The 15,908-nt window shown below is 45.3% G+C and overlaps 7 protein-coding genes across 7 annotated transcripts; 3 read left to right on the forward strand and 4 right to left on the reverse strand. All coding sequences in view use genetic code 12, as the record gives it.

Annotated features, from left to right (window-relative positions):
• Positions 1–899: 899 nt before the first annotated feature.
• LODBEIA_P33890 (uncharacterized protein) lies at positions 900–3,218 on the forward strand (the record flags this gene model as incomplete). Its single annotated transcript, XM_066973493.1, has 1 exon — positions 900–3,218. One exon carries the CDS (start codon positions 900–902, stop codon positions 3,216–3,218), a length of 2,319 nt encoding a protein of 772 aa, XP_066830327.1.
• Positions 3,219–4,641: 1,423 nt separating this feature from the next.
• LODBEIA_P33900 (uncharacterized protein) lies at positions 4,642–5,004 on the forward strand (the record flags this gene model as incomplete). Its single annotated transcript, XM_066973495.1, has 1 exon — positions 4,642–5,004. One exon carries the CDS (start codon positions 4,642–4,644, stop codon positions 5,002–5,004), a length of 363 nt encoding a protein of 120 aa, XP_066830328.1.
• An 819-nt stretch (positions 5,005–5,823) lies between these two features.
• Positions 5,824–6,522, forward strand: LODBEIA_P33910 (uncharacterized protein; the record flags this gene model as incomplete). The annotated part of the gene is made up of 1 exon (XM_066973496.1): positions 5,824–6,522. One exon carries the CDS (start codon positions 5,824–5,826, stop codon positions 6,520–6,522), a length of 699 nt encoding a protein of 232 aa, XP_066830329.1.
• Positions 6,523–6,623: 101 nt separating this feature from the next.
• On the reverse strand, positions 6,624–9,137 carry LODBEIA_P33920 (uncharacterized protein; the record flags this gene model as incomplete). Its single annotated transcript, XM_066973497.1, has 1 exon — positions 6,624–9,137. One exon carries the CDS (start codon positions 9,135–9,137, stop codon positions 6,624–6,626), a length of 2,514 nt encoding a protein of 837 aa, XP_066830330.1.
• Positions 9,138–9,616: 479 nt separating this feature from the next.
• LODBEIA_P33930 (uncharacterized protein) lies at positions 9,617–10,987 on the reverse strand (the record flags this gene model as incomplete). Its single annotated transcript, XM_066973498.1, has 1 exon — positions 9,617–10,987. The coding sequence occupies one exon, from the start codon at positions 10,985–10,987 to the stop codon at positions 9,617–9,619; it is 1,371 nt and encodes a 456-aa protein (XP_066830331.1).
• Positions 10,988–12,234: 1,247 nt separating this feature from the next.
• Positions 12,235–13,509, reverse strand: LODBEIA_P33940 (uncharacterized protein; the record flags this gene model as incomplete). Its single annotated transcript, XM_066973499.1, has 1 exon — positions 12,235–13,509. One exon carries the CDS (start codon positions 13,507–13,509, stop codon positions 12,235–12,237), a length of 1,275 nt encoding a protein of 424 aa, XP_066830332.1.
• An 860-nt stretch (positions 13,510–14,369) lies between these two features.
• Positions 14,370–14,615, reverse strand: LODBEIA_P33950 (uncharacterized protein; the record flags this gene model as incomplete). Its single annotated transcript, XM_066973500.1, has 1 exon — positions 14,370–14,615. One exon carries the CDS (start codon positions 14,613–14,615, stop codon positions 14,370–14,372), a length of 246 nt encoding a protein of 81 aa, XP_066830333.1.
• Between the last annotated feature and the right edge of the window lie 1,293 nt (positions 14,616–15,908).

A 15,908-nucleotide genomic window follows, 5' to 3' on the forward strand; every position in this document is an offset into this window, starting at 1 on the left:
AAATAGAGTTGGGCATCATCACCAATATTGCTACGACTACTACCAATTCCACCCACTTTTAGAGAAGCACCAGCACTTTTCAAAGCGACTGATCCATATATATCACTGCTGCTGCAACCGACGTTCACCACCTCGATATTTATATATATACACACATATATATATCTACTTTGCACCAGCAGCAACGGTTCCTTTTTTGCCTCCCATAGCCACCACGCAGGAAACATAAAACATAACAAAATACCATAATATCGAAGAGTCCCAATACCACTACTACTGCTACTACGATAACACGCGGGTTGCAGTCACAAGACAAGAGTCACCAATTTGACCGCTTCCGTCCAACCACTCTTTGATCTATCCAGTGATCCATCTGCAAGTGGATTTTTATCAATTAACCGTGCATCGACACCTCATCTTTGATTCTCCTTTCCAAGCCCAACTTAGTTGAGAAATTTACAAAGAGTCACGTGCAATTTTTTTTCTTAAAGAAAGAGAAACAGAACTCGCAGGGGAATCAAATCAAAACAGGACCAAATTTTTTAAAACCATCACCATAATACACTGTTAGCACACGCTGTTACTATACAGACTGTTTCAAAAATTCAACTTTTTTTACAACAACATTCAGAAGGAGCTTTCTTTCTTTTACAACAACATTCAGAAGGAGCTTTCTTTCTTTTACAACAACACAATTCATCAGATCAAGACAACCGCCAGCCAGCAGCCAAGAGCATCGTCGGTTTCTGCCGCTAGAAACAAACCAATATTCAAAGGGGAAAAAATAGAGGCAGCCCCTTCCACCTATAACTCATCCGTCATCAGTGCATATTAAATTTATTAAAACTCCATTTAGTCCATTATTCGTTCGAATCAGAACAGAGGAAATCCAACCCACCATGACTACAGCCGCTCAACATCCTTATCGCCAGGTTTCCTCGGCCCCATCTTCGGCCCCGTATCCATTGCTGGATTTCAACGTGGCTGCGAGCAATAGCCAAAGTGACCCTTCGGATAGCTCGCCAAGTATGACCGAAGTCACTTCTGGTATTGACGATTTACAAATATCCAACCATCCTCATCATCTTCCCCATCATAATCATCACATCAACAACAACAACAACAACAATAGCCACAGTCAGTTTGAGAAGCATTATCTACGAGGTCAGAGGCAAGCGGGGCATAACAATCCACAAGTACAGCAATATGGCAACGAACAACAAGTTCAACAACAACAGTCGCCCTTGCAGCAATATGGAAGCTTGTCTCAGAGCAGGGAGGCACTGTATCATCAACCTCAACAACAACAACAACAACAACGCAGTGTAACTAATGGAAGTGGAAGCTCATTTGGTGGCGTGAGTTTGCCAGCTCACTTGATACCCAATTTGCCCAACGTGTCCAGTATTGCTTCATCCGATGAGTTAAACTACGGGGCAAAGTCTCAAGCAATCAACTCACCAGTACAAATCCAATCATTTGACCAATCTGCATTTTTACAATCGCCTAAAATCGGCATCACCAATGGCAGAAATATCAGTGGCAGCCCCTATCCTGACTACGAAGCCTCAACACCACCGCCAGTTTTCGCTGGTCGAGATGGCGTGATTGTCTCACCACCTTCGAACCCGTTATCTTCAGCGTCATCGGTAACCAACTTGAATCTCAATTCCAATAATCAGCCTCCAGCAAACAATTTGTCCTTGGATAATCAAATGTTTAGTAGGTCGGAAAATAACTTGAGCACACCTTCGGTTAGCAAGTTTGGTCATAATCGATCAGTGTCTTCTACATCATCGTTTTTTTACGAAAGAAATGATAACTCATCAATGGTTGATTTTAATCAAAACGTGCTTCAACAGTATTTGGGGTCCAATTCTCAGCATTTGATGCCTAGAATCAAGACATTGGAATTGTATCGCAAAAATGCCAAGAAATCAAACGACCCCAATGTCTTGTTCCAATATGCTCAGTACATGTTACAAACTGCATTGATTGTTGCCCTGGAGGCAAATATCTCAAATGCATCGGCCACATCATCTCAGTCATCGGGTGAAAGCAGCCCACCATTGCCCAACTCACCGAGAAAATTGGATGCCAGAGACAACAAAGATGGCAACAAGGCAACCGGGCACAAGAAGAATAAATCGATAGATTTCGCCAATATTGAATTGGAAGGCAATGAGAAAAAATTGAGAAGATCTTTACTTAAAGAAGCTGTCTATTATTTGAAAAGGCTTTCGGATAAAGGGTACGTTGAAGCTCAGTACTTGTTGGCCGATGCTTATAGTTCAGGAGCACTAGACAAGGTGGAAAATAGAGAAGCATTTATACTATTTCAATCTGCCGCCAAGCATGGTCATGTTGAAAGTGCCTATCGTACCTCGTACTGTTACGAGGAAGGGTTGGGCACCGGTCGTGATGCTCGCAAAGCTGTTGAGTATTTGAAGATCGCGGCTGCGAAAAACCATCCTGCAGCCATGTACAAGCTCGGGGTGTATTCTTTCTACGCCAGAATGGGGTTGCCCAATGACATGAACACCAAGAAGATGGGGATCAAATGGTTGACACGAGCAACCAATGTTGCCACCGAATTGACGGCCGCGGCTCCGTTTGAGTTGGGTAAACTATACTATAACGGGTTTGAAGATATCGTTATCGCCGATAAAAAATACGCGTTGGAGTTGTATGCACAAGCAGCTGCATTGGGCCACACGCAATCAGCAGCGATTCTTGGATCGCACTATGAATTTGGAGATGCCGAGGGCATCATTCCTCAAGATGCCAATCTCTCGATCCACTACTATACACAGGCAGCCTTGGGCGGCGACGCTAATGCCATGCTTTCGATGTGTGCCTGGTATTTAGTCGGCGCCGACCCCTACCTCCCCAAAGACGAAGGTGAAGCATTTGAATGGGCCAAACGAGCAGCCGCTTGTAACTTGGCCAAGGCGCAATTTGCATTGGCCAATTTCTATCAAAAGGGCATAGGCTGTCAAGAAAACCAAGCAGAAGCCCAGTTTTGGTATAAAAAAGCGGCTCAGCAGGGCGATGAAAAGAGTCTTGCCAGATTGACCGATCGCGAGTTGGCCAAGAACATTTCCAAAAAGATGAGAAAGAGCGGATCCACGAATTTGGCTAGCCTGGCGATGAGTGGACATGTTCACGCCAGAGGACCGCACGGTAAAAAGGACAAGGAACTGTGTGTTGTCATGTGAAAAAAAGGAGACGAAAAGGTGGGATTACACTGTTGGAACCCTATCACGACACTATCAAAAGCAGCGGTTGAAATAAAAAGAGACTAGAAGAAAAAAATGGGATTAAATTGTTTGTTTGTTTGTTTGTTTGTTTTTTCTTTGGATTTATTTATATACACTCATACACTTGGTTGTTCTTTTCTTTCACGTACTCTCTGATTCATATAAGAATATAGACATCGCATCAAATGTCATAAACCGTGCTGTGCCTTGTTGAAGTTCTCTTTGTTGAAGTAATTGAAATATCAGTGAGTAGAATCTTATCCCAGGTTCGGGCTGCAAAAGAATAATGAAAAAAACAATCGCAAAAACTGCGAAATCACTCTGACACGAAATATCGAGAGCCAACGCGCACTGTGAAATTCGTGAACCGAGAGAAAACCTCACTAGCCAAATAGCCTATTCACGATCAATCCATTACTGTAGGAATCTCTATTGCTGGGACGATCAAGGGGGCAGTTTGCGTGATGTTACCATCATCACCATCATCAAGATACTTTGCGCAGTATTGTGGACTTGTAAAGCGTCACTTCGTCAGTGACAACTCACCACAGTCTCACTTCAATAGGTTCCGTAACGTGAGCTCAGGGACACCACTCGAATCAGAACTCGAGCGCGGGCCGAAAGAGACCCGAAAAGAACGGATGCGCGTTCTGTGCTTCCGTCTATTTTTAGAAGATTTCGTCATGTGGCAGCAGCGCCACTGCCGCTCCCAACTGTGAGTGTGTCACGACATGACACGACATGACACGACTAACAGGAACTTCGCCAGTTTCAGCCATGGGGAAGACGGGGATACAGTTGCAACACAAATGATCAATTGAGGCAGGGTGGAGGGGTCAGGTATCGCCGGCTATGTAGACTTTCAAAGCTCGTATCCCCCACATCAATATCTGTGGCAGGCTTGTAGTTGGCCTCTGAACTGCGGTATACTTTTGGACGTTGCGTGAGCAGCGAGATTTCAAGGGTGGGGGCTTAGAAGCGTGACACACATATGGCAAAGTAGAACAACTTCGGCAATATGCTGAGAAGTTCGTATTTGCCGAGTTTAATTATTTTGAGCGATAGAATGGCAGAAGGAAGAGGGATACGGGAGAGTCATTTTGATTTCACCATAGAACAGCCCCCCTTCTCTCCCCCCTTCTGCTCCTTCCTCCTTGTATCATTCAATTCTTCAATTATCTCGTATTTTGATGTCTTGGGTCCCTGAATTGGAGATAAACTCCCTGTTCTTGCGACCACCCACAATCCATATAAATACCTCTGCAATCCGACTTGCCTTAATCCTCGATCCCAGCTTTTCCCCTCTCCCTCGTAATATCCATCTCATATCCCCATCTAACCCCACCTATAAATCTTAGATTTTAAAACGTATAAACTAACAATGTCAGCTAACGAGTTTTTCGCTTCAGGCCCCGCGCAAACTAGATCCAACAACCACAACAACTACAACCAGAACCAGAACCAGAACCACGACCCTAATGCACAGGAAGGCGAAAGAGGCTTCTTCGCCAACACAGCCGGTGCCGTCGCAGGTGGAGTCGCAGCACACAAATTGAGCGGCGGCGAGTCGAAATTGGCCACTATTGCCGGTGTCGTGGGCGGCGCTATAGCTGCGCACAAGTTGAACAACGAATATAAAGAGCACAAGTATAACAAGTACGGCGGTGGCCAATCTGGTTACGGACATGGTAAAGGTAAGGGCATCGATGCTGGGGACGCTGCTCCTTCGAGAAGTATCCAATAGAGAGAGCTGGCTCGCTTTGTTTGTCTGTCTGTCTGTCTGTCGCTGCGGCTCGATTTTTCTTTTTTGGGAATGTGGTACAACATCAAACATGGACGTGCTGTAGCAGCCTCAACGTCGTTTTGCGGTGGAACGAAACCAGTGTTGACCATGACACGGTAAAGACATCGGCGGTGGTTGCAACGTGTCTTTTTTGCATGTTTATCCACTTTTTATATGTTTTGCATTTGTTAGAGATTGAAATTCAACATACTATATACTACAAACTTCCAATTCTACTGTAGTGTCTAAGTCTGATAGTGTGATAATCTGATACTCTGGTGAGACATGTGTGTGTCTGCGTGGTGTCACCACCAGATCCAAACTTTAGATGCCACTTCCCAACTGCCACGGTCCCACCAAGACAGCGTCATCCCAAACACGAGCCAATTGAAGCCTGAGTCTCCTGACTAACAATCACGGGAGTGGCTATGACAATGCTGAGGAGCTTTTGTTTTTTGGTCATATAGCATGCCGTTGCATTGTTGGCACAGAGAACGTGCACGTCACGTGACAGTCAACCTCAAAAAAGCAACAGTGCCAAACTTTGCACCCCCCTCCGCCCCCCTCCCCTTTCCCCCCTAACTACCGCGGCCCACCCCCTTTCCACACCACGCCCACACGAAGGGGAGTTTCACCTCGATCTCCATAATCCCCAATTTTTTTCTAAAAAAAAGAGTATAAATAGACTCCTCAATCCGCCCCTCGTCGACAAACTTCCCTACTGACTCGTAGCGTATCAATTCTTTCATACAATTGAGTAGAACCACTTAAGTTTTCGAAATGTCATCTAACGAATACTACGGCTCAGGCGACCAGTCCAGGTACAACAACAATGCCGGTACCGGTACCGGTTCCGGTTCCGGTGCAGGGGACTACAACAGGTCCGCGAACGCAGGGGGTCCAGACGGCGAAGAAGGAGACAGGGGCATCCTCGGCTCCATTGCAGGCGGTGTCGCTGGCGGATGGGGAGGCCACAAGGTTGGAGGCGAGAGCCACGGCAAGTTGGGCACCGTCTTGGGTGTGATTGGCGGTGCGATCGGGGGCTCGAAATTGGAAGATGGATGGAAGGAGCACCGTGAGGAGAAGAAGTTCGAAGAGAAATACGGTAGAAACGAAGGAGAGTATGGAAGAAACGAAGGTGGGTACGGTGGTCATGGTGGTAGAAGAGATAACGAGTATGGATCCAGTGGCAACTATGGCAATGAGAGAAGAGATGGAGGTAATGACAGCTATGGCAGTGACAGAAGAGACAATTACGGCGGGAACGACAGCTACGGTTCTGGCAACCAAGGCAGCGGCCATCACCACAAGCACCATGGAAACCAAGGCGGTTTCGGCGGTGGCAATAACGACAATTACGGATCCGGCAACCAGGGTGGCTACGGTGGTGGTAATGATAACTACAGATCTGGCAACCAGAGCGGATACGGCGGAAACGACAACTACGGTGGAAACAGCGGCCGTCAAGGTAACTGGTAAAAATTAGCTTATTATATACATAGCTTTCAATTTTTGTTCTTTTTTTGAATCCTATTTTCTTGATTATTCACTGATATCTATCTACTTTCTATATGTTTCCGCTAGTCCAATGTAGTTGCAATCTTGGAGGCTGCCAGGGTATCCAATAATGGCATCTTCAGCTCAGTCAATGAGATCGTAGACTGAGAATCATCATTTTCAACCACTTGATCTCGACTTGATGCGTCATCCAGTTTCGACATTTTGCCCTGTCGTAAGTCGTGCGTCAATTTACGACTGAGACTACTTCGCTTCAATTGAGTTTTTAACTTTGGAGGTGATGGAGGCGATTCCAATTGCGGGTTGAACTTGAGGTCTAAATCGGAAAAAGAGACGCGTTTGATGCTGGGTGAATGGTTGATGGGGTCATCTAGCATGGCTATTGTGGAAGTATCTTGCATTACAACTTCGTCTAGACTTGAATCCATGGCATCGCCAGTTGCAAATTGCTGTGCCGTGGCAGCAGCAGTAGGAGGTCGATTTGAACCGCCGTCACCGTGGTCCAGTTGTAAACTCAGCTGCGGCTTGAAGTGCAATTTTTTAAACTTGCGAGTTGGCGAGGACTTGATTCGCTTTAGTGGCGGCTTGCTTGTCTTGTTGACATTATTTGTAGGTGAGCTGTTCAAGTTCGGGTTCAAATTGGATATTCTTGGCTTTTTGGCTGGTTGAGAGCCATATAGATTCGGATCTTGTTCTTGCAAGTGGATCATGGGGATGGCAAAATCATCGGCCAATTGCAGGAACCAATCGTGTTCTCGCATATATTCATTAGCATGCAACTGCAATTGCGTTTCGAAATCCCCATTCACGAGATTCTCCAACATGGCAATCATCTGCTGCGGTGGGACTGGACCTGAAAGCAGTCTCGGCAAATACAAATATTCCCGCATCGAGGAAATCAATTGGTCAAACAACGCCAGCGACTTGACTAGTTGGTCCACGTGAACCTGCCTCTTTAATGCTTCAATGGATTGGTAGTATATCGTGGTGTGGAACTCAGACCATCCTTCTTCGTTTTGGTTTCGCAAAAGGGTCTGCATGGCAGATTCGCTCAAGATGTAGTCAATTTCATATTGCAGAGTGTATAGCTCTTCAATCTCCTGGACTTGTACATCAACTTTGGACACAATTTGCTCGCACAAGTTGAAAATTGTAACCATCTCCTGCAGCAGCTGTGGTTGCAGCTGCATAACTATCTCAGAGCTGCTCAGTAGCAACTGCTCAATCTCGACTTTTTGAATCAATAGTAGCTTCCGTTTAGCTAAAAGTAAGCATCTCTTGCATCGTTCTTGCGAATGTCTACTCAAACTCCGCTTAATAGAAGCAATGCACTCCTGAAGCAACGTATGAGCAACTTGCCCAAGCCTCTTTTGCCTCTCACGATCAGCTTCGACAACTTTCCCCTCCCTTGCCCTCAACTCTTCAATCTCCTGTTTCTGTTCCGTAATCATCTTCAAATATGAGCCAACATGGCGATCTAAATTCTGCTGATTTCTCATCACCTTAGTTTTGATCTCTTTTGCTCGGTCGGCATATTTGAGCGTATTCAAAGTCTCATCATAGTGGTGGCTGCTCGGCGAGACACATACAATCATCACGGTTTTGCAGTTACCGCCAAGGGAAAACTTGAGCAATCGCGTCAATTTTGAATCTCGATAAGGCACGTGGTTCCGCCGCCGCGGGTCACACAAGGCATTTATACAGTTGCCCAACGCCAACAAGGACTTGTTGATGTTTGCCCCCTCGTTCAATCTCGCGCCTCTATTCTTTGTGGCTGCTGCACGTTCGCTGCCCGCGAGATCAATAATAGACAAGGTGGCAAACGTGTGCTCTTCCTTGATGTCACCGGTGCGATTCTTCTGCACCACGTTAATCTGCAATACAGCATGCGATCTACTCGAGGTAGCATTGGCCTCGGTGGGACTCGAAGTGCGATTCGTATTCCCTTGCAAAATCAAATGCATAACTTCATCGACAGACTCAGGTCTATGACAGGACAAGTTGGAAACGGAGATTTTCTGATTGGAGTCTTCGCGAATCACCAACCGCTTGAAATCCGTCTTGGGCGCCAACAAGTCCCGTATAGTTTCATTGTAAATCTCAAGATACGACAAGCTCACGTCGACGATTTTGCGATCTTGCATTTCATTAATCCGCTCGTACAACTCCTTCATCGTCAAAAAGATGACCCCGGGGCTTTCCGTGGTGCCAACAATGGTGTGGGTCTTGCCGCATCCGGTTGCGCCGTAAGCAAAAATCGTCGCGTTATACCCATCTAGCACCAGGTCCAACAAGGGTCGAGTTGTACTCAAATACACCTCATTCTGCGTAGCGTCTTCATTGAATACCCGATCAAACACAAACTTGTGTTCTCTTATGCGCGAGCCTTTGAAGCTGTTGGGGAAGGCATTGCGTTGCATCTTGGCAATGGGGTTAGTTTCAGGCGGATCAAAAATTAACATGCGGTCATCCACGACATCGATGACTTTCCTAATTCCCACAGTGGCCATGATTTTCTTTTGCGCCATTGATATCGGCAACGGGCCACCTGACAAGCACCCGTCGCCCAAGATCATATCGTCGCTGTCTTTTCGGATAAGTCTCTGGTTTTCTTGCTCTGTAAATGGTCGTACTCGCACTGCAACTGAAATTGACGATTGTTTTATGGTTGGAATTGCTGGTGGTGCTGCTGCTGGTGGTGCTGTTGCTGTTGCTGGAGGTGAAGCCGCTCCGGCAGTTTCAACACTAGCATCTGCCATAACATTTAATCTGACTTGAATCTTGGCTAGTGGGTTGGAAATCAAGGGTATATGACAGGCAGGTTGCGAGTGAATTTTTTGGGCTTGTTTACTCTTGTCTCTTTTCTGTCAGGAAATATTGCAAATCAAACAAGACGCGCAAACACACCACCGCCGCCTGCGGTGCTAGCACTTCTACCACCACCATCACCATCGCCACCACCCGCGAGAGCAAAGACTCGTTCATTCTAACATGGTATCAGGTTTATTTATTGAATCGTTTTTGAATTACACTCTAGAAAAAAAAAAAACATCTTTTACTTTTCATCCAAGGCGGATGTATAAGTGTCCTTTCGGTTAGAAACCGAAGTGCTGTACTGAAATTCGAACTTTTCATCGAGCAACTCAGCTTTATCAGAATCAACTTCGTCAGGCAGTTGATTAGCTTCCTCTTGCTCTTTCTCCTCCTGTTCATCTACCTCTCCTATAGCTTCTTTTTCTTCAAAATCTTGCCCTTCCTCTTCCTTTTCCTCGTCTGTATCATCTTCGTCACTCCTCACATCTTCAGCTCCACTTCCAATGATGACCTTGTAAGCAACTTTTAAAATCAAATACATCCAAATGCAAGTAATAATCTGCAAACCACCAAGTAGCCCCATAAACACATTAATCACCCCGGGTGTCCAGCATCTCTTTTGCGCCACGCCTTCGATGCAGCGGCCATTCTGCATCAAACTGGTGGATTTGTGCCACGCGTGGTAAAAGATGTAGTTGTAGACCCCGTGTCTCAAACCAATCCAACTCACCAAGAACAAGATAAACATGGCATCGCAAGCGGTGCTATATTTGGCATATTTCAACATCTTGGCCCCAGCTAAGAAAATATCCACCGAGTCCATAATCATCAAAATCAAGTGTCCGATTCTGAAGTAGTAGTAGTAATAAGACCCAATGATCAACATGCATGTAATAATGTGATGGCTCAACATTTGGTAGTGGTCCTTGCGAGGCTTTTCAACGTGGAGCACAAAGATTTGCTGGATCCAAAACGCCATTGAAATCAAATAATAGCTCTTGAAGGGCCCATTCATGTAGAAATCGGGCCAGTTGATGTAGATCTGGTCCAAATCGTTGAAATATGGTGCATCGAGATACAAATAAACTCCATAAATAAACGACAACCCCCAGTAAACAAACGACCAGCTCTGTTCAGCAAACCTAGTCTTGGCTTTTCTCGAGTGTATGTTGCAGAACTTCGAAGCAAATGGCTCCATGAGATATTTCATGAGTGCCGAACGGAGGAAAGTCACCGTGATGACCCAATGGACAACAAAGTAAACGTCATCTATATCAATGTCGTAAATCGGCCTTCCCACGTTGTCCACGCCAACTTTGTTTTGCAAGACGATGAATTTGTTGGTGATGGAGGTGATTCTCACGTCTGAACTGAAAAAGTTCAAGCTATATAGAAGTAGCATCAAGTTCCGGGATATCGAGATTTGGTTTCTTTCAACTGTGGCCATGAATGAATCGTGGTATTCTTGATCTCCGCCATAGGTGGAAACTGAACCTATTGAAACGTTCCCCTCGTCGTCGTCATCACAACCTTCTACTTCTCCTCTTTGCTCAACTTGGCTCTTCGTAGGGGTGAGTTTTATACTTTCTTGATCTAATTCCAGTGACTTCATTGGTCTTGACTTGGTGCTTGTGCTTGTTCTTGTCCTTGTAGCCATTGCCCGACTTTCTTCTTCATCTATTATACTCCCCTTGGTATTGAAAAACAAAAAAAAAAAAAACTGAAAAAAACAACAACTAACAAATTTCAAGTAAAACCAACAAGCGAATGCAAAGGAGTTTTATGGAAAAACAGTAAAAACAATCGTGTTTTGGTCTTCTGTCTTACTATCTCTGCCTTTTTCTCCAAAGAAGTTGTTGAAAAATTGTAATCTCGGCTTAAAAAAAAAAATTCTATCAATATATTATAACTCAACTGAACCGAGCTGAACCAAAGACTCAACAACAGCGTGTCACAGTAGGCGTAGCAGGCAAAGCTGTAGCTGAAGAAATACTCCTATATCTGTATATGTATATCAATATCGATATATAGATATAGGACGCCGCAGGAGGGAAATATTGGGCCCAGGGGAAGGTGGGTGTAGTGGGCTGATTCACCTGGTATGGCTCTGTAGGGCCCCAACTTGGTGGGAAAAAGGGAAATAATGCGACACGTCAATGGAGTCGAGATGAAGCACGTGACGTGTTTGCAACTGATGCGAGCCGCACCGTGTCTCGTCCTATCAGAACCTGAATCCTAAGGTGTGTTATACATATGAAGAGACAACCAAATAACCAGAAAACACACCCAAACTAGCCCCAATTACAACTAGTCTTGGTGTTTTCAACGAGTGAAACAGACGTCGTACCCGGCCTTCTTTCCCCATGAGATATGAAATAGCAAGACCTTTGTGAGGGGACTAGACGGGTTCCGTCTTTTGATGAGTAAGTCTCTTTTTTCTACTGGTGGGAACCGTGCGAGGAAAAGTTTTGCAGCCACTATCGAGAGCTCTCCAATGTCCGGTTGTGTGGTTTCACCGGTGCCCTAGGCCTCCCGCCCCATCTCTCCCCTTCTACATGTATATATTCACACGGGTGCTGGACCAAGCCATTTGACATTTTTCGCGTGTTTTGAAAACCTAGCGAGCGAAGGCCTCCTCTTGGCCCTGGTGCTGTGCGGCTCGGCGTATAAATTGCCATATCGGGTAACAAGAAGAATCCCTTCCGAGGGAAAACCCGGCACACTATAAAAAGACCAAACGGCCATGAGTCCTAACGGTTATCTACATGGAGACTACTACCCGCAGTCGTCATATGTCATCACTTGCTCATCACTTGCTCATCATCCCATTACATTTTTCTTCATGTCCGCTACATAATCTCATGCTCGTCTAAGTAGCATCATCCGTAGCGCCTTTTTCACCAACTGTTCATTATAGCGATTCCACAAAACATAAGTATTAATCATGTCTTGCACAGCTTCAACAACCTCATCCAAATTAATATGCGAGTGCTCCAAAAAATTCATAAATTTGTGGATTCGGATTGTATCTTCGTCCAAAATGTCCATTTCGAAATTGACCAAGTCCTGAGCACTTGTGCCCTTGCTACTCTTTTGAGGCAGTGGCTCGTGAGAATTCGACTGCGAGTGCAGCTGAGACTGCGACTGTTGTCGCTGGTTGTGGTTGTGGTTGTGGTGTTGTTGTTGTTGTTGTTGTTGTTGTTGTTGTTGTTGTTGTTGTTGTTGTTGGAGGTGTTGCTGCGGGTGTTGTTGCGGGTGTTGGTGTTGTTGCAAAAAAGTTTCTCCCACTTCATTACTCTTCATAGGCGAGGTATCAGCCTTGGATCCATGACCATTACTGCTCCTCATATTCATCAACTCATCAATGTTCAACTCCTTGTTGTCATTCATGGCACTTCCATTACCGCCCTCACTATTGTAAGGGTTGTTCTCTGAGCTGGTTCCCAATCCACCTTCAGGTAAATTGCCCAATACAACACCCAAGCTAGAAGCTGAGCCTCTAGAATTCGTGTGTAGTGCCGATCCGCTGCCATCGCTACTGCTCTTATTTCGAATCTGGGCCAAGTTTTTCTTCAAGACAATGGCAATGTAAATCGACGCCACGGCGATGACATGAGGGGGCAACAACAAATGTAGATCGGTGATATAACTATCATTAATCAAACTCCACGAGTTTTGCATCTCTTCGTCGCTCAATCTGAACCCATAGGTGTCGTACTTGAGATCAAGGTAGCTCCGCAATTGGATCAACGACTTGTAAGGATGATGCAACAACAAAAACAGATCCATTTCCTCGATCAAATAAAATTCAAACTCGGCAAGTTTGGTGACGTCCTGGGGTATGAATTCGGGCCAAATGTTTCTGGCTTCCAGCAAAATGAGCCGGATATGCTGAGGACACTCTTCAATCTTGCATGCAACGTAAAGACACGTGGTGATGAGCAAGTACACATTGACTTCTTTCAAGCTGACCCGAGTCAAAAAACGAGTCAAGTATATCTCGGCAGTGGCCACGGCAACTTGTCGCACATTTAATCGTCGGCCTAGTTTGAGCAATAGATTATGCAAATATATCCTCATGTTGTAGTCGTAGACTACGTTGGGATGGTCTTTGATCAACCCGTTTTGGATCATTTTCCTTTCTAGAAACATGATCTTTCTGCGGGCTTCCAAGAGGGAAAACCTGGTGAGTTGCCACTGATTTCGCTGGGATGAATTCCAATAATCTGCTGACATGGAACAATTTATGCAAGTGTGCTCTCTTTTTTGCCTGTCGTTAAAAAAGGCGATACAGGCAGGCTGCAACAGTGGTGGCGTTTTCCAACAAGTTCTGTTTGCTTTTAGTTCTTTGTCAAAAAGGCAAGTGTCATATAATCGTCATCAAAAAATACTCGTATTGATTGAAACGGCTCAGGTGGAGGTGGTAGAGGTTGTGCTAGTGCTGGTACTGGTGCTAGTGCTGGTACTGGTGCTAGCGCTAGTAGTTGTGGGGGAGACTCCAAGGTGTTGGGTCGATCTGTCTCGGCAGAGCCCAGGAGGAAAAAAAAGGATTGCTACCAAAAAAAATTCGGCCGCACCAGCCAGCGCGTTGCCGAGTTGGCGAGAGACAGGGAAGCCTTTTTCACTCAGTATAAAAGATGCAAATATTACTCCATTAGAACTTATCTACTCCGCTACGTAAAAAGACTCTATAAACTCCAGTAAACGCCAGATGGTAAAGAAACGGCCAGCGTCTCTCAAAAAAGAAAAGGGAACATGCAATCTCAACCTATGCGACACATGAACTTAACCGACCCTGTCTCTCGCTTGCATGCGCAGCTCGAAACTTTTCCGAGTCATGAGCGAGAGCTGGCCCAGGGCTCTCGCGACGCACCCTCGGACTCTGAAAGCGTGATTCCTCTCTGGAAATTCTTGACGTCATGAAGCGCCTCCTCTCTATCTCCCGTCTCCAAACTTGATTGATCATCATCGTCGTTTGTCCATGCAGTTTTCTATCATTTTCTGGCGCCTGCGCCTCTCTTAGCCCAGGGCAAAGATTTCTCCACGTCGTACACAAATATCTTTTCATTGGGATCGATAATATCATCAAACACTTTGCCGTTGGGGTACATTTCGTACAACTTCTCTACGTCCGATATCACGGTCAAGGTTTCAAAATCATTTACATTTGTAGGGAGGAATAATGCGTTGGTTGCACATGCTGCGAATATGAAACTCAGGATGACTGAAGTGAAATGCATCCTCGATGTGATGAACTAGATAAAGATGGAGTTGAAGTTGCCAGAATATACCTGGAAGGGGGGCGATCCCATGGCTCTATATATATAGTCCTTTATGGATATTCTTATTTCTCCAGGGTCTCATCCCCGTGGATCGTCATGGATTGTATAAAAATATCGCATCTAGAAGCGCGTTGTACCTGAAATGTTTTCTTTCCTTTGCAATACCCCGGTATGAAAGGAAAAAGAAAAAAAAACAAAGGGTCATGTCAGGTTATATGAAGTCGTGCTTCCCAGTTTCGTGTTGTTCATCAGTTTCAGCCTCTGTGGTTGCCCTTGTGGTTTGCAAACTTCTCGATTTGGTTAACGCCGGAGAATTTTGTTTTTTCGCAACTTCCCAAAACTGACATCAATTAAGAAACACCACATCAAAGAAAAGAAACAGAGGAAACTCTGATTCCCACCGAAGCAGCAGCACACACTCGGGTAATGGGAATCCCGTTTCTTATTAAGTCCTTTTCCTGTTGCGAGTGCAACCGCAGCCTAGCCTAACCAAATCAGGGCATAAGATAACGATGAAAAGTAGCTAAAATGATAGTTTGACCAGCCCGGTACGTTTAAAGGATTTTGTTCCTGTCCTCCTAACCCCCACCCCCCCCCCTCCTCTCACTGGAGAGGGCCCGCTTTGCAGACAACAAACAACGCAAGCCGAGTTCAAACTCGACAACCAGCACGCTGCAAGCTTAGCAAGCAAGCACACGAACAAACAAACACAAATAAACAAACAGCCACATGAGATTCGTATATATGTGTGGGAGTATGATCCCTTGACGCCAAAAAAAAACGCGATAAGAGCAAGAACACAATAGAGTGGATGAATAGGTTTCACGATCATTCAACAAAAGGGACCACCAATGTTTTTTTTTTTGTTGTTTTCGTTTTTTTTTTTGGTGGCAGAGCATCGACTGTTGATCAGTTTTTTCACGCGAGGGAAAGTTGGAAGCCAGGAATGTTTCAAAAGCGAGCGAACAGAAGTGGAACCGGAATTGGAATCGGAACTGAAAGTCTCTACAGCTGCTCCTCGCCGCCTCCGAAATCAAATCGCCGTGCAATTACGATCTGGCCTCAAAAGGAAGCTGGGGAAGGGGATGGGGGACATGGGTGTGGATGCCAAAAAAACAAGACTAGAAGTCTCACCAACCACCGACTAATTGCATTTTTTTTTTTTTAGCCCGCCCGTTTGTCTTGCCTATGGACCCTTTAAGAAAGGGTTCAAACTAAACTCCACTAAAACACATGCAGAACTAGAAGGAG

This window comes from Lodderomyces beijingensis (genome assembly GCF_963989305.1).
Source record: "Lodderomyces beijingensis strain CBS 14171 genome assembly, chromosome: 4".
Lineage (NCBI taxonomy): Eukaryota > Fungi > Ascomycota > Pichiomycetes > Serinales > Debaryomycetaceae > Lodderomyces > Lodderomyces beijingensis.